The sequence below is a fragment of the Paramormyrops kingsleyae genome, chromosome 17, assembly GCF_048594095.1.
Source record: "Paramormyrops kingsleyae isolate MSU_618 chromosome 17, PKINGS_0.4, whole genome shotgun sequence".
In the NCBI taxonomy this organism is placed as follows: domain Eukaryota; kingdom Metazoa; phylum Chordata; class Actinopteri; order Osteoglossiformes; family Mormyridae; genus Paramormyrops; species Paramormyrops kingsleyae.
In genome coordinates, this window is record NC_132813.1 from 2,252,934 (window position 1) to 2,270,007 (window position 17,074).

At 51.4% G+C, this 17,074-nt stretch overlaps 2 protein-coding genes across 2 annotated transcripts; one reads left to right on the plus strand and one right to left on the minus strand.

Annotated features, from left to right (window-relative positions):
* The first annotated feature begins 294 nt into the window (after nucleotides 1-294).
* Nucleotides 295-16,618, plus strand: capn5a (calpain 5a). Its single transcript, XM_023792506.2, has 13 exons — nucleotides 295-450; nucleotides 3,773-3,945; nucleotides 6,389-6,520; nucleotides 9,758-9,966; nucleotides 10,207-10,399; nucleotides 10,956-11,149; nucleotides 12,922-12,999; nucleotides 13,098-13,293; nucleotides 13,383-13,505; nucleotides 13,610-13,806; nucleotides 13,942-14,063; nucleotides 14,994-15,130; nucleotides 15,226-16,618. The coding sequence occupies exons 2-13, from the start codon at nucleotides 3,781-3,783 to the stop codon at nucleotides 15,406-15,408; spliced, it is 1,929 nt and encodes a 642-aa protein (XP_023648274.1). The 5' UTR covers nucleotides 295-450; nucleotides 3,773-3,780; the 3' UTR covers nucleotides 15,409-16,618.
* Nucleotides 8,196-9,152, minus strand: ompa (olfactory marker protein a). The gene has a single exon (XM_023792507.2). The coding sequence runs from the start codon at nucleotides 9,055-9,057 to the stop codon at nucleotides 8,575-8,577; it is 483 nt and encodes a 160-aa protein (XP_023648275.1). The 5' UTR covers nucleotides 9,058-9,152; the 3' UTR covers nucleotides 8,196-8,574.
* Nucleotides 16,619-17,074: the final 456 nt, after the last annotated feature.

A 17,074-nucleotide genomic window follows, 5' to 3' on the forward strand; every position in this document is an offset into this window, starting at 1 on the left:
TTTGTTGCACTTTTCAGACAATGTTAGTTTTACTGTCAAAACTGTTTTAATACAATGTTATATTTTGTGAAATGTAAATTTAACAAACCAGAGAAATAAAGACTACAAACAGAATCTAAAATCTAAAATTAAGTAAAATTGTAAGTTTGAGGATGGTTTGTGTCATGATTTTTTTTTGAGGAGGGGGGCCACAAAAGGATTCACCCTACACCAGGGGGCCTCCTGCTGAAAAAGTTTGAGAACCACTGCCTTAGGATGCTGCGCTGGTTGCGCATGCGCAGTGCAGCTACGCGCTCACCGGCCCCTCCCTGGAGGGTGAGAGTAACAAGTCCGTGTACAGAGCGGGGAGTCTCGCATCGTGGGGCGGCGGCGTTGCTGGTTGTGTTCACGCCTCCGCTTTCCCCAGGGGCTCTGGAGAGTGCGTCAGCGGGGGAGAGGATCCCAGCGCAGGTAAGGGGAAACGGGGGGAGTTCAACTGGGAATGGGGTATGTTTAGGCGAAAAGCGATAGTGATAAAGCAGCGGGGTGGAGGGGGGCTGCCGGGCATGTGTGCTTATCAGAAAGTGCAGCGTGCATTACGCAGAGGCGCCCTTCGCTCGCTTTAAACACTGTATCCGATCCGCGTTCACTGGAGACGCTTTTGCCGTCCGGTGCCGGGGACTGGACCCGCACCCAGTGTGGTCCGCACCCAGTAAAAGCAGAGACCCCACACCATACAGTCCGGGTCCAGCAGATTGCGCCTACATCTGACTAAATTGGTTTCCTCTTGTGTGTTTCTTGCCGTTTCGGACCGCTAATTAACATGACATTCTTTGGAGCAAAACAACTGAAAAAAATCTGAGTTGCAAAGCGTTGTTTTCTGGCACAAAAAACCGCAGGGAGCCCCGCCTTGTCACCTGGGGGTGCCGAAAAAAACATGGGGAAGTCAAAGCATTTATCGACTACTTAATTTTTAATATATTTTTGTTTGATTATTTTTATATATGTATGGGTGTGTGGGTGTATACTTTCGAATTCCACCCTTTGCACACTTCCTCCAACAGTTTTGAAGTATGAGAGAGGGAGTGATCGTGACTCACCCCCTTATTTACTCCAATAGTCGTTTCTTGTCTCTCATACCTCCAGAGTTTCTGTCCCGGCTGTTTACGAAATGTAAGAGAAACAGCAAACGGCGCAGCGCCTTATTATCCGTGGTTCGGTGACTCTTTCCCCGCAAGTCTGGTCGCCCCATTTTCTGTCCCTTGATGCCGTATGAGCCTTTCTGTTGTGCCGTGGCCCTCGTATTAGTTTTCCTTATTTTTACTGGCCAGCAGTTAGTTTTTGTTTCGGCGGATCCTGTTATCGGCGCAGTCGAGTTTCGAGGTCACTCCCACTGGTTTCTCCAGTACCCCGAGCTATCAGATGGGCTGAGTTTAAGGTACTTTCGATCTCGCCCTCCTGGTTTTTAACTATGTTACGCCCTGAGTAAGGGGGTGGGGGGGGGGGGACCCTCCAGCTGACCCGATTACTCAGTACTGTTAGTAAATGATGGTTACTCTGTACTCTCTGCCACAGGTGATTGGCTTCAGGCCACTTTGGGAAAACACAGGTGGCCTCTAGTCAAACAGGACTTTGATGTTTTGGAAGATGCCCAATAAAGGCAGATTTTACTGCTATTCTTTTGTCAACAAGAGGAACAAGAGCTGGGCAAGGTGTGCCCTAGGTATTAGGCCCATTGTCCTTATTGGCTTTTCAGGTCAGGGTAATGGAAGCTGGGTTAGCGTGAGCTGTGGGCAGGTCGTCCGCGTGTGAGTGATGCATTTGGTGACTCCCGAAGCTCGGACCTTCACTGTCCCCGCCGTCAGGGGGCCTCTGCATCGCCGCTGGATAGAATTCCCGGGTTTTCTCCTGGTACTTGTGGCTGCTGCCGTGACCCTTGAAAGTGGCCGCTGTAACGGAAATCGTGCACGAGCAAGCAGAGGAGATTCTAGTGACTCTGGGGGCCCTAAACAAAAAACTCCATGTCATTTTGTCGTTGCGCCTCTATGAGCTATCAAATATGACGTGTGTTTACAAGTAAATATACCTGCATATTAGTCTATAGTTGTGCAGAAATGGAAATTTTGTAAAGTCTTGTATAAGTCAAATCGTATATAAAATATTTATTGTCGATTTTGTCTGTCAGAATACGATTCATAAAGTCACAACTTTAAAACATTACAAATACAAAGTTCAGTTTTATGGTTGCGGTTTCTTCACTTTGACACCAGTGACATTACTGTCAAAATCCGTCACAGTGTCCCAGCAGACGTGGCTTATTCATCAAGCCGCAGCCCCCATTGTGAAGTGGGAGGGGGCAGGATCCAGTCACATCTCTGTGTGGACGGGGTCCCCGGCTTATTAAACCCGCCCACCTCTAAAACAGTACAGTTCACGGGTTTAGCTATAAAGTGAAACTCAGGGAGGTGGTGCAGAGGATGGGAGTGGGGGGGGGTGTGTTTCGCCGGCTGAGGTGTGGTATGCAGTCCTTCTTTGCAGAAGAATTGCATTTTACAAGACCAGTTTTGTCAGTCGGAGGTGTAACTGCCCTCCACAGGGAGGAGTGCCCTCCCTCCCCCTCCCTCCCCCTACCTCCTCACACACAGGCCTTTATGATCAGGTGACAGGAAGCGTGGCTCTGAGGTCCAGCATGGCCTCCTCTCTCGAGCCGCTTGCCGCTGCAGTGTCCACCCTGCGTGTCCCAGCACACTTTCCAGCCCCTTTTCCACACACTTCCTCCAAGCTGAGGAGCCAGCAGCTGTCCCTGTCCAGACTTGGGGGGCCCTGCAGCTGGATGACCTGCACCTGAGAGGGCAACTTCTGGCTGGGCCCAATAATTAAGGAGAGCTGGAAGCTGTCAGGAATTCAATAAAAAAAGCTAATGACCACCCCCCCGCCCCCCCACCACTTACCACAAGGGTCTGTCAACAATCGACAGGAGCTGAAGCAGCTTTTCCCAGTGGGAGCCCCACCCCGCACTGTAACCCAGTGGCAGTGGGCCGCTTTTCCCAGTGGGAGCCCCACCCCGCACTGTAACCCAGTGGCAGTGGGCCGCTTTTCCCAGTGGGAGCCCCACCCCGCACTGTAAGCCAGTGGCAGTGGGCCGCTTTTCGCAGTGGGAGCCCCACCCCGCACTGTAACCCAGTGGCAGTGGGCCGCTCCAGCCAGCCGTATGGGTCTTTGCTGGGAGAGTCACTTTTATGGAAGTGGCAACCCACGTCCTTGACAAGTGCTGGGCAGATTGCAGGTCTCTGTGGCAAGCTGGGGCATTGTGTGTCATGCCTGTACTCGTCACACAGAATCCACGTAAACACAGGCCGGGCCGCGGATTGTGTGCTGCTGTCAAGCCTTGCTGACGTTGTAAGTAATGACACTGTGGATAGACCTGTCACTGTTGGAATAGAGACAAAATGTAATTGGCTTTGGATACATGTCACACAAGCTTGTGAACCCCCCACCCCCAGTCGTTCCACATGGTACAATCCATCACCTGCTTACCTGATTCAGCCAATAACAGACTTTATCAAAACATAATTAGTGCAATCAGGTTTTTCGGTGTTGGAACAAAACTGCATTGTTGGGTGTCACCAACAAAGCAGTCTTTGTGTCAATCTTTGTGAACTCCCCAGCTAAGCACCTGGAAAAATGATCCATGTAGTATTTTGTAGTATTTTGTGTTTTCAGGGCTCTGCCTTGCCGTCCTCCTCTGATAGTACTGACGGCGCCCCCTGTGTGTCATGTCCTCCCCTTGCAGGTTCTGCCATGTTTTCCTCGGCGAGTCCTTACAAGGGCCAGCGGTACGCGGCCCTGAAGAAGCAGTGTCTGCAGAGCAAGGTGCTCTTTGAGGACCCTCTGTTTCCCACCAGCGATGAGTCGCTCTTCTTCCAGCGAAACCAAATCGGCCAGGTGGTGTGGAAGAGGCCCAAGGTGGGGTGCCGTGCCGTGCCGTACCGTGCCATACTGTGCCGTGTTGTCTCCCAGCAGGCCGCCACACGCACACGCGCGCAGGGTGAATCAGCAGGTTCATCTGGCTTATCGCTTGCGGTGCTCTGGATTACCTAGCTCCAGTTTAATCCCACCTGCAGCTCCAGCAACAAGTGGATCCCTACCGCACCCACAGCGCCTCCAGTGGTGGTGCCGTGTCACTGCGGCCTTATCGGGAGCTGGGCCTCGGGTCGGGGGGCTGTTTCCTACCGCTGACAGATAATTGTCTAGTATAATGAAACACAAATGTCAGACAGAGAGCAGTCAGGTGGTAGGGGGCCTGCGGGGAGGGTCTGTGGATCATGTATGATGATGAGGAAACAGACTCTGTCTGATGGGGGGGGGGGTCACATTGTCCCAGTGTGGTTTTTGCTACAACTGTCTAATTAGGTCACTACTTAGAGGACTGATTGGCTGAGTCCTCACACCTGGGTTTGAACAGCTGACCCAAAGGTTACCCCAAAAACCCGCATCCACACCGGCCCTTTGCGGGTAAGACTTCCCAGCCCTGCTCTAGACAGAACTGGAAAAGACGTTTCCACGTTAAAAGACTGAAAAATAATTCCCAGAACTTTCAAAAGAATGAAATCAATCTGACGGTCAACGTCATGCTGCACAAACAAGAGTGTGTTTAATTTTTCCTGTGTCTTGCATCTCTCATGAGAGAGACTGAGTGCTGATTAAATACTACTGTCCATTACTCACAGGATCATCCTTAATCCCCCCCCCCCAGCATCAGCCGATAAACAGGAAACGGACTCGACACTCATTATGGCCCAGTGCTCAGGTGGTGGCGAGGGAGGGGTGGGCACGATCGATATCCGCTCGCTGGCCCTGTAGCTGCTTAAGAAGCTCATTATTCGCTGATGCATCTCTCAGACTTGCCCCCCGATCTCCCCCCACCCCGGTTAACAATGTTTCCCTAACGTTGCACTAACACTCAAAAGTCCTCAGTGGAAGATTATTTCCCAGAATCCATTTGTCTGCGGCTTGGGTTCATTCCAAAATGTGAGGCGGTGAACCACGCTGACCTTCAGTGGGGGCGGGGTGGGGGCTTCCCCTCCTGCAGAGGCTGGTTCCCCCCAGTGGGGGTGGGGTGGGGGCTTCCCCTCCTGCAGAGGCTGGCGCTCCAACCCTAAGAGGCCAATGGTCAGCCGTCCTGATGTATAACCTGATTCCCATCAGACCTGCACTGTCTGTACCCCTGTCGTCCCCCAGGGGGCGCAGTACGTGGTGTCAGACACTGGGGCTGTGGCCTGTGTGTAACTGGATACTGTAAGTGTGCAGTTTTATCCTCATACCCCTCTGACATTATCTCTGTTTTTTTTTGCTGCCTCGACTGTGAACTTCTGGTATAAATGATGTGGTTGGTTGCCAGGAGCAACCTGCCCCCCCTGCCCCACATCTGTCACATGCAGGGAACATGGAGAAGAGAGAGGGGTGTCTGGCTGGTGTTGTGACGTCAGGCAGCAGAGAGGAGGACAGGGGACCGCACATGGGCACACAAAGCGGTGTAGCTGTGTAGCGTAACTGTGCCTCACGATCCTCACAGACCCGTTTGGTGACTTTCCCGTAGCTGCCTTCTGTCTGCTTGGTTTTAGCGGTTTAAGATGACAGCGACAGGGCTGGGCTCAGCACATTGTTTATACGAGACGGAATTTAAAGTGAAATAACGGCGTTACCATGGGTGGCTGCGGCAGGCGCTCGGAGTCGCCGCCCTGGTGGCGGCGTCGTGCCGTAGCGTGTGTGCGTGTCCCATCCCTGAGGGAACCCCCATCTTCCCAAATCTCACCCCTCATTTCTAAAGGGGAAAATGCCGGAGACATGTTGGGACGGCGGAAGCACGGCGGGCGGTTGAGGGTAATTAGCTTGTCCTTCCCAAGTTTTGATCCAGTGACTGTGTAGGAAGGGGACCCCATCACTGTTGGAGCAGTCAGACTCTGTGGCTGAACACATGTGCACCATGTAGACGCCTCTCCTCACGCTTGTGGTCGACGTGCAGGGGAGGTGCTGTTGACAGGACAATAGCCCAATGACGGCAAGGCTGGTCACATGACCACAGCCACTGCTTGCTGGTGGGCACTGTCTGCCACATCCTGATCAAATACATTTCCTAATTGGGCCCGTGCCTGGTTTGTTGACACTCTATCTCATGTCTGTGAAGTGATGGGGGGTGGGGCAGAGTGCTGGTGGGGGGGGGGGGGGGGGTGTGGTTCTGGTGGTTTGCTTGTTCAGTGGATTTGTGATCGTTTGTGTTGCAGGGCTTGGCTGGCATTTGTGGACGCTGGTGTTAGCAGGATTTAATGATGCACTGGGCCGGCCATTTCTGCTCTTCTCGTGTTCTCTCTTAGCTCTGTGTCACCGTGTTCCCCTTCCCCCCCCCCAGGACCTGTGTGCAGACCCCCACCTGTTCGTCAATGGCATCAGTGCGCATGACCTGCACCAAGGCCAGCTGGGAAACTGCTGGTTTGTGGCGGCCTGCTCCAGTCTGGCCTCCTTGGAGCCGCTCTGGCAGAAGGTGAGTCTTGAAAGGTGCAGGATTTAAAATGCTAAGATGTTTCATCCATCCGCTTTCAGGATCAGGGGCTGTTAACTGTCCAAATATGTAAAAGGTGTGATCCAACCTAATTTGGGGGTATGTCTGGTTTTCTGACGGCGGGGGAGGGGGTTGAGCATTAATTAGGTAAAGTGACCCCGACTCGCCTTTGACGGTCTGACCACACGTGTGGTGTCTGCTCGACTTCGCTCACAAGGAGCGGAATGGGAGCAGCGTCGCCGCGGTAAAGCTGACATCACTGCTCGTTAGCGTGAGGGAGATTCGCTCCGGCGGGAGGCGCAGAAAGGCACGGTCAGGGAGTGTTTTTCTTGCTGGTTGTCGTGAGCCTCCGGGCTGCAGTCGTGCGTTTGGGGCCCTCCCTGGGCGATGCGATGGTGTCGCGGGGGGGGTGGGGGCGGCGGGCTGGAACGCGGAGTCTCTGGTTTCCTCTGGAGGCGGCCCACAAGTAGCTGCATCCGCGGCTACCCACGGCCGCGCTCTCCACGAGTCTCCGCACGACCCATTATGGCCGGCCGCCATGGCAACGGGAGCAGAGTAAGCACACACAGATAACCTCGCTAACCAGGCGCCGAATCGATCGGTTAGCTGGTCACGTGGTTCACCAAGAGCGTTTACCGGAGCTCCTGCAATCACTGCATGTGCAGCTTAACTGCTTAATGGCATCCAGTGTTTTCTTCCTGAATTAGTTTATATACATCTGTACGATGTGTGTAACATAAAGCGTTTGGAGGACATTCCGAGCTAACAGATTTACAGGGTTTGAGGTTTGGTGACTTGCTGGTTTGGACAGCATACAGTTAAGTCCGCAAGTTTAGAGCGTGACCACTGAGGTGACCATTCGTCCAGCTACATGGTGTCACGTAGGATCCGGAACATTCTCATTAGGGGCCGTCCCTCGCTGCCCCAGTCCTCAGTGCCTCTTGCTGACACTCTGACCCCCCTGAGATCTAATTAGTGGGAACCCATCGCTGTTTCTGTACGAACATCCTTTCCCCGTTTCCCCACTGTGTTCACCCTGTTATCTAACATGTGCCCACTGAGCTGTCCTTTCACATGCCTGCAGGGGCCTCGCGTAATTCAAAAAAATAATGAACTTGAGTGCAGGTACCCAGTAGTTCCCAGTAGAGTTTTGCGTTTTGTTGTAAGGGATCATGGCACATTTGTTTGATTATTTAATTCGGCTTGTCGTGGTATCATTTCTCAGAAAGCCCGTCCTGTCGAGTATTATCATTTCCCACCGGCCGTGCGGAAGCGGCTCGTCTGGACCTCAGGCCTGTGGTATCAGATGCTGATCTGAGGTCAGTATGACCTCGGACTAGAGCCCGTGTGATGCCGTTTGGTGTGGTACGTGTGGTTAGATAGCAGCAATTTCCAGCTCGTGTGTATTTGTAAGCATATCTTGAAATGTAGATGTCGTACGTTCATTTAGAGGTTTCATTAATGGACCCAGTGCCGCTGTGACGTCGGGGAACCAGTCAGAGTGGAAGCAAAATGCCTCTCGTGGTTTATTAATGTTATTCGCACAGGAAATGAGCTTGTTTATGCTCAAAATGTGGCTCAATAAGAGAGAATTTGTGTAATCAGCATGTGACAAGGCTTTTTAGCGTGACCAACACAGCGAGGGACATTACACAACTTTACACAGCACCTTTTATTTCGACGTGCGCTGCAGTTAACACAGACTTTAACAGCGTCTACCACTTCACACACTTCATCACCTACAAATGCACAACAGAAGGAGCCGTCCGTCGATTTTTCCCTGTTCTGTTTATGTATATGTGACACCCCAGGCTGAAACAGGATGGTATTTATGAATATCCAGGCTTGGGTGACGGGATCAGAAGATGCTAGAAAATCCGGCGCTGATGAGCGGAAGTGGCAATGTAGCATGCGTGCTAACGTTGACTAAGAGTGAGATTCAGTGTTCATGGTCAGCATGACGGCAGAGGCGGGTTTGGGGAGCCGTGGGGGACAGCGTGACCTCATACGGGGGGGTCGGCAAGAAGCAGCGTCCTCTACTGGAGCACTTTGAAGGTTATGGAGCAGTCGATGTTGGTGGGGTCGGCGCCGTCCTCAAACCCGAACAGGAAGAACATGACCCTGCGGATCTTGGCGAGCTCCGCGATCCGCTCGCCGAACTCCTGGGTGTCGGCCTCAAAGCACTTCACCGCGGCGCCGTCGGCATCGCCAGGGCTGCGCCAGAACAGGCCGACGGGCTCCAGCAGCTGCCGCGTCATGAGCGGAGTCAGGTCCGGCGTCCAGTGCTGCGAGGTGCCCACCACACTGAGGCGGCCCGGAGCCAACAGCCGCACCCCCCAGCGCGCGAAGCGCAGCTTCTGCTCGGGAAAGTCCAGGCGGTACACAGATTCCTGGGGCCGCAGGAGTCGCTCGCCGTCCTGCCGCTTCTGCCCGCGCTGCTGCAGTGACTGCACCCGCAGACGCATCACCTCCGTCAGCTGCGGGTCCTCCTCAAAGCGCAGCTCCAGGTGCGAGGCCATGGCTGCGTCGTCGGCTGCGTCTGCGTCGTCGTCTGCGCTCCCCCGGCTGCGAGCCTGTTCCCCAAATGTGGCAAGCCTCTTCTGGACGCCCGCAGCCTTTATGGATGGTGCTGCTGATACTGAAGGCAGGATCGCACAGGAGATAAATGAAAGGCGATAGGCTGGGGAGCCTGGGGGCGGGACTTGTGTAGTGTGTATGGCTTCGCTAGGCAACGCCAGCTTCTGACGTCGACTCCTCCAACCCTGGGATTTTCTCTGGGGCATCTGGGACAGACTCCAGGTAGTTTGCACGCTCCTGTGTTTGTGAATTTGTCCCATGTGGCCTGGGGGCCGTGACACACTCATGCTTAAGTGCTACCCGGACCCCCCCCCCCCCCCCCAGCACGCAGAGGCCCCTTCTGTGGGCCTGTGCATCCCATCCGTCTATGATCCGCTGTGATGTCATACTGTCCCTCTCAATCATTATCATCGACCTTATCAGCCATTGTTTTGGGGGGGGGATTCTTTCTGTAATTTTTTTAATGTATCTTGGTTTTTGTCCCTCTTATTTTCTTGAGTTAAAGTGCTGATTATTTTATAATTGAGTCATCTTGCTTTTTCCTTTCATAAGTACATCTTGATGGCGCTTTGAAGCCATATTCCCAGGCTGACTGTGCCTGCATCATGTGTATCGAGCCTCAGCCTCCCCCCCTAACGCCAGGTCATCCCAAACTGGAAGGAGCAGGAATGGGCACCCGAGAAGCCCGACACCTACGCTGGCATCTTCCATTTCCACTTCTGGCGCTTTGGCGAGTGGGTGGACGTGGTGATCGACGACCGGCTGCCCACCATCAATAACCAGCTGGTCTACTGCCACTCCAACGACGCCAACGAGTTCTGGAGCGCCCTAGTGGAAAAGGCCTATGCCAAGCAAGTACAGCCAATCACAGCATGGCGAACAGCGGTGACAGCCAATCAGATGGCGGGGGGGGGGGGTAGAGTTTGTGTATGGGGGGGTCAGTCTGGGAGGTATTCACCTGAATGTTGTTGGGTTAAAACCCCCACGTTTTTGGGTCATAAATGGATCTGTGTGTGTAAAGTTTTAATGTAATGTGCCAGCATTTGGTGACCTTTGAACCTCTGCCCCCCCCACCATCCTTCGGCCCCTAGAGTAAACGTCTGCTATGAAGCACTGGATGGGGGAAACACAGCCGACGCGCTGGTGGACTTCACGGGGGGGGTGTGCGAGCCCATGGACATGCTGGAGGGAACGTTCTCGCAGGACGACGAGGCCCGGAACCACCTCTTCGACAGGGTCCTGAAGGTTCACAACCGCGGGGGCCTCATCAGCTGCTCCATCCGGGTGAGGCCTGGGGCCGTTACTATGGCGATGGCACACATCCTGTTGCCTGGCTACCTGCCCTTGACATTCCTTGCTCTGCAGAATGTGACTTGTGTGTAAGCAGAAGATAAACGTGGGATTTGTTCTGTTAAATAATTCCGATCTTTAAAGATGAAGCTTCTTTTTAAAAACAGATTATGAACAGATGATCTCGTCACGTCAGTTTTCCTGGAAAAAGGCCGTCAGACTCAGAGCTCAATGCTCTCTTTGTCTTGGTTTTTTCCTCATATTTGAACAGCTAGGCAAACCAGTAGGACCGATATTCATGGGGCAAATCAGCTTCTGGTTCCATTTTCCCACGTGACCTGAGGGATTTCAGGCTCCACAGGAGAGGAGCACTTTTCCAGCAAACATCTGTCTGAAATTAGACACACATGAAGAAGTTTACTTCCAGGCAGCAGATTTCTATCAAAGCGTTAGGGAAAGAAAAAAGAAGTCTGCATACCACAAAACTTCATTGTTCCTGTGTGTTTTGAGCATGGAGCTGCTGAGGAATGCAGGCACTCTTGTTTCCTAGGCGACCAGCGTGCAAGACATGGAGGCGCGTTTAGACTGCGGCCTGGTGAAGGGCCACGCCTACGCAGTGACGGACGTGCGCAAGGTGCGCCTGGGCCACGGCCTGCTGGCCTTCTTCAAGTCAGAGAAGCTCAACATGATCCGCATGAGGAACCCCTGGGGGGAGAAGGAGTGGAATGGGCCCTGGAGTGACAGGTAGTGACCCCTTCTGGTCTGGAGGTCCACCCATTATTGCTCTGAACAGGCCAAACTCTCATGGCTGTGTGTGTGTGTGTGTGTGTGTGTGTGTGTGTGTGTGTGTTTATCCTACCCCCAAACTGATAGAGTTGCCCCCTGGTCACATGCTCAAACAATCTGTTTAGGGTGGTGACCTTAATTACACCTAAATCCAGGCTAATTCGCAGTTACTAAGGAGTGTTTGGGGAGAAATATAATGTGTTAATGTCATATGATAAAGGCTTTTCTTTAATGTTGCTGGTGTTCTGACTGCTGATGCGCGTGTTTGCGCTCGCTAGCGATGCTTAATGGCGCTTCTCAGCTCGCGCCGCTCTTTCCCTGAAGCGTTGTAAGCCTCTAGCCTCACCACAGCACCTCTCCAGAGTTTGAGTGCCCAGGTGCATGCTGGGAGTTAATTCCATGGGCCTGGAAAATGTCAGGTGGCAAGTGAAAAGGAAGATCGATGAGCAGATCCTCCTGCAAAGCATCACTTCATCTCTGTTTTTTTAAATGTTCATCCTGTTGCTGTGGCTAAAGGCGTGGAAAATGACTCGGAGACCCTGATCGGCCCCATTAGCTTGGATGCTGGTGTAGCGGCCCTCTGATTTTTCAAATTCCCACCTTTGCATCGCTCCGGTCATATAAAGTCACTCTCTTATTCAGCTGTGAATTATTAAAGAGGAGGAATCTGATTTTAAGCCATGTGAATCATTTTTTTAATAACTGGCCACATCAATTGTTTAGAGTGAGAGTGACAGTCTGCGGAATCTCAGGCCTTAAAATGTTAATGTCGCTTCATGGGAAGTTTATGAGTTACAAAAAAAAGGCTTTGCCCCTTGTTTTGCCTTTTGTACTCATCTGTAGTTTTTTAAGGTTGAATATTTTATTTGGACGGCCTCATGCCTCATGCCTCTGGGACCAGGGTTCGAGTCTTCACCATGGCTCCAGCTGTGAAGTTTGAATGTTCTCCCTGTGTTCTCATGGGGTTTCCTCCAGTTTCCCTTCACAGTTCAAAAACATGTTGAGGTTAATTACCAAATTGTCCATAGGTGTGCATGTGTGAGTGAACGGTGAATGTGTGAGTGAATGGTGAGTGAATGAGAGTGAGTGTGTGAGTGAATGGTGTGTGAGAGAATGGTGAGTGAATGACAGTGAGAGTGTGAGCGAATGGTGTGTGAGTGAATGGTGTGTGAGTGTGTGAGTGAATGGTGTGTGAGTGAATGGTGTGTGAGTGTGTGAGTGTGCCCTGCGATGGGTTTGGTGCCCTGTTCTGGGTTGTTCCCTGCCTTGCCCAGAGCATCTTACCCTCTGTGATCCTGCGTAGGACAAATGATTACAGAGGGGGGATATTTTATTTGCTTTGCTAGTTTATTACACTGGTCTCGTTACCTTTCTAATACCCAAAAGGCTTGACGTCACAGGGAGGTTTCCTCGTGGTCGTAGTCAGTCTGTGGTTCCTCTCCCAGAGTGCAGGTCAGTTTCTGGCTCTGCTTCAGGCCCCCCTGTTGATATAGGCGACAATAAATGATTACACAAATTAACATGACTAACACAAACTACGTTTTCAAATATAACTGTACAATAAAATTTAATGTTGTTGAACTTGATATGTTCTAACAAAATTTTCATTTGGCCAGTAGGGGGTGTAATTGCATCCCTGATAAAATCGCATGTTCCTGTTGGGCCCTCTGAAGGGGGCGTGGCCGGCCTGTCTCCGCCTAAACTGCAGAGGTTCCCATTGTCCGTTTCAGCTCTGAGGAATGGCAGAGAGTGAGTAAGGGAGAGAGGGAGAAGCTTGGAGTCACCGTCCAGGACGACGGAGAGTTCTGGTGAGCCTCTCTCCGTCCGCGCCTCCTTCCTGCAGTGTGGTATCTGTGGCAGTCGACGTGGAGGTGACCCCTAACCCATCGCTTCTCCCCCACACCAGGATGAACTTCGAGGACTTCTGCAAGCACTTCACAGACATGATTCTCTGCCGTCTCATCAACACGTCTTATCTGAGCATCCACAAGACCTGGGAGGAGGAGGTCATGCGAGGATCCTGGGCGTCGTCCGAGAACCCGCTGAGTAACCGGGCTGGGGGGTGTATTAACCACAAGGCCACCTTCCTGCAGAACCCCCAGGTAGAGGCCCCAGCCGAGAGGAACATGCCATCACGCCCGTTCCTGCCGGTTTGGGTGTTACTGAGTATAACCCCTATCTGCTCACGCAGTACATGTTCGACGTGAAGAAGGTGGAAGACGAGGTTCTCGTCTGTCTGCAGCAGCAGGACCACCGCGGCCAGCGCAAGGAAGGCAAAGGGGAGAACCTGGCCATCGGCTTTGACATCCAGAGGGTGAGCAGGACGTGGGGGGTGGGGCTTGTGCTTCTGGGGGGTGGGTTAGTGGTCCGGTGCTGGGATCTCTGTCATCGCTCTAGTAACCAGCTTCCCGTTACTAGGTTGAGCTGAACAGAACTTACCGGATGCACCAGACCCAGCAAAAGGCGGCCAGCTCCGTCTACATCAACTCGCGCAGCGTGTTCCTGAGGAAGGAGCTGAAGGAGGGCCGTTATGTCATCATCCCCACGACCTTTGACCCCATGCAGCAGGGTGACTTCCTGCTCCGTGTGTTCAGCGATGTGCCTTCTCACTGCAAGTAGGTCAACTCCTCCTCTGGGTGACCCTCCCCCCCCAGACCTTGGTGACAGATCGTATGGCTGTAATATAACTGTTTTTGTTTGTTTCTTTCTTTGTTTTTAATTAATCAACCAACCCCTCCCTCCCCCACCAGAGAACTGACCATCGACGAGCCCCCGCAGACGTGCTGGTCAGGCATGTGTGGGTACCCTAAACTGGTGACACAGGTGCATGTGGTAAAGGCAGAGGGACTCCAAGGCCAGGATTCTGACGGAGGTGCGCCCTCGTGTGGACATTTGCAATATAGCAAGCATCTCGAACTTTCAAGAATGCTGTATTTTTTATGCTGTATACCATAACAAATATATGCCACAGCAATATTTTGTATCCTTTTACCGGTAGTAAGAGCCTGTGACTATCTATTAAGCTGCAACTGCTTATCCTGAGCAGGACTGAGTGGGACACTGAGCCTTTCCCTGGCAGCAAAGGGCACAAGGCTGGACTGAACTGGATTCCAGCTTTTCTCAGTACAAACATTACTGGCAATTTAGAGATGCCAGTTAGCCTAACTCTAAGTCTTTGTATGGTGGGAGGAAATGGGAATACCCCAAGAAAACCCTTGCATACTGGAAAGAACAAGTGGGATTTGAACCCGGTACAGTGGACAGCAGTGCCACCTACTGAGAGAACCATCACACTACACTCTTACGAATAGTATTTTAAAAGTGTTTTGTCATAGAGCTGTGTGTAGAATCCCTAGTGGACGTAGAAGTTCTTTGTGCGGTGAATAAAGAATTACATGAAATCATAATTTTGGCATAGGCAGTGATCTTGGTCTGGGCTTGACTCATCAGTGGTGAGATTCGGATAATTTGTTGTGTTCTGGTGCCCCCTTGTGGGTAGAAATATGTATACAGACATTCTCCGGGTTACTATGGTCCGTGTTACCACATGTTGACTTTATGATGTGTAAATGTTTTTCACTTTCAGTAAATAATTCAATAAATTACAAGAGATATTCAACAATTTATTAGAAAACATGCTTTGTGATAATGATTTTGACTGTAGGTTAATGTAAGTGTTCCAGTGTTAGTGTGATGAATGTAACCCCATGGTAACCTGGCGAGAGGCTGTACTCACTCTCTTGTTAAATATACAGTGTGATGTCTTTGCCGCTGGTCAGCATGTTTGTCTCTCTTGTTGCAGTTTCCGACCCCTATGTCATCATCCGCTGTGAGGGCATGAAGGTGCGTTCCCCAGTGCACAAGAACACCTGTAACCCGGACTTTGACATCAAGGGGGTGTTCTACAGGAAGAAGGAGAAAGATCACATCCAGATCGAGGTTTGCAAAGCGCCAGTCTGTCCCAGCAATACCAGCGTTCCCTTTGTGTTTATTTTATGTTGTATGTATAACCCCCCCCCCCCCTTTTGGTACAGATCTACAACTGGAATGTGGGGTGTGACTCCTTCTTGGGTCAGGTGACCCTGTCCAGCACCCCCAATGACCTGCAGGAGACGCACACAGTCCACCTGCGGGACAAGGGGAACCGCCAGAGCAATGACCTGCCTGGGACCCTCACCATCCGGCTGCTGACCAGCAACGTGCTGACCAACATCTAACCCCCCCCCCCCCGTCATCCCTGCTGTTTGGGGCTTTGCCCAGAACTCGCATGTACCAACCCCCCCCCTCCCCCACCAGTGAGTAGCTTCCAAGATGACTTATCAGTCTAATTATGTTTACAAGGGCTACACCACTGAAAAGTGTCCCATTCAGGTCTCTGACCCCCCTCCCCCCCCCTCCCAGGGGGGCAGGCTGTATGTACCCTTGTTAAGGTACTCTTTTCCGGCAGTAACCCTACCAATCCCCCTATCTTTTGATAAAATGCCATACTGCTTTCCTGCACTTTAAATCGAATCTCAGTTCTGTCTCGAACCCCTGTCTTGCTCTCCTTGTGCCATGATTGGTCGATGTGTCTCCTTTACGGCTGCGTGTGGCGGGTCTTTTATGCAAATAGTGAGCCGACATTTACCTCTGATGCACGCTGGACGTGGTCGCATCCTTCCAGTGGGGGTGTCATCTGGTGTCGCAGCCTTGGTTTGCTTGTGGCTCAGTGACGGGTGGGAAGGCAGTGGAGTCGTCAAAGAGGCGCTTTATGGACGTTTACTGGCTCGGTACCATGTGTGGGGCAGTTACTGCACATGACATGGGGTAAACCTGAGGGGGGTGTGGCCGGGAGCGTCACCATGGAAACAGACCCTGTGCAGGGTTTTTGTGACTCCTCCGTGACAGAGGTGTCTTCCCCCACACATCCACAGGGTGGCGCATTTTGACATGTCTGCATGCAGTATTAATGCTGTGATTTTTAATAGCTTTACATTCCCTGTGACACGGCATTATTATTTTGTTTATTCCCATGTGTCGTTTAGCATGTGACTCGCCACCGTACGCGTGTATTTTGACACTGAAGCCAAAGTGGACAGTCAGTTACTGTGGAAATTAACAGGAAGTGGAAGTCTGGTCTGCAGACCACCGCGCCCCAGTGTATTCTGGTCTGTCGGACTCCATTTTGTGCTGGGTAATTTACTTCTTAACCAAGTTTTCTGCATGGCAAAATCCCATGATATGAATACTTAATACTTTCTTTAATCATTTCTAATCAATATTTTGTACTTTTTAAATATTTTGTATCTCTGTTGGGTCTTTGGTTTAATGCATTTATGTTTACTGGTCTGAAAGGTTTTCTTTCAGCATACACAAGGTAAAAATGTTTTATAATTGCTGTATTTTATGAATTTGTGGCATAAGTTTCAAATAAAGCTTTGAATCTTATTTGCTGTACCTTCCAGTAAAATTATTTTACAAACACAAAGGTTTGATATTCATCTTGGGAAATAAATTGTTTGATCAGTTACTGGTAAATCTGTATCATAGCTGATGTGGTTGCGCTGGTTGCGCTGTGATCGATCTGAGGATTCAACGCCTTTTCACATCGTTTTTTCAAACTAAATGTTTATTTCTTGGCTTCCCTCTATAAAGCATCTACAGGCCGATCAAAAAATATAAATCTATGAGATGTTCTCCTTACTCAGGTCATGGATTCTACCCCCTCTATGCTAACAAATGTATGTCTCATAAACCATTGATCCTTCTGGAAAGTTCTGGGTGTGCAGACACAGGCATGGAGGTGGAAGAGTTGAGGCCGCATCACAGGTGCACAGACAGCATGCTACCTGTAGGGGGCGCATGTCACTGTTATGGACTGGGGGTGTGTGTCCACGGGGCCAT

What these genes read in the sequence shown, in the direction of transcription:
- capn5a (XM_023792506.2), top strand. Translation starts at nt 3,781, where the DNA reads ATGTTTTCCTCGGCGAGTCCTTACAAGGGCCAGCGGTACGCGGCCCTG. An exon ending in AATGGGCCCTGGAGTGACAG is followed by an intron (nt 11,150 to 12,921) that starts GTAGTGACCCCT and finishes TGTCCGTTTCAG; the next exon opens with CTCTGAGGAATGGCAGAGAG. An exon ending in GATGTGCCTTCTCACTGCAA is followed by an intron (nt 13,807 to 13,941) that starts GTAGGTCAACTC and finishes CTCCCCCACCAG; the next exon opens with AGAACTGACCATCGACGAGC.
- ompa (XM_023792507.2), bottom strand. Translation starts at nt 9,057, where the DNA reads ATGGCCTCGCACCTGGAGCTGCGCTTTGAGGAGGACCCGCAGCTGACG.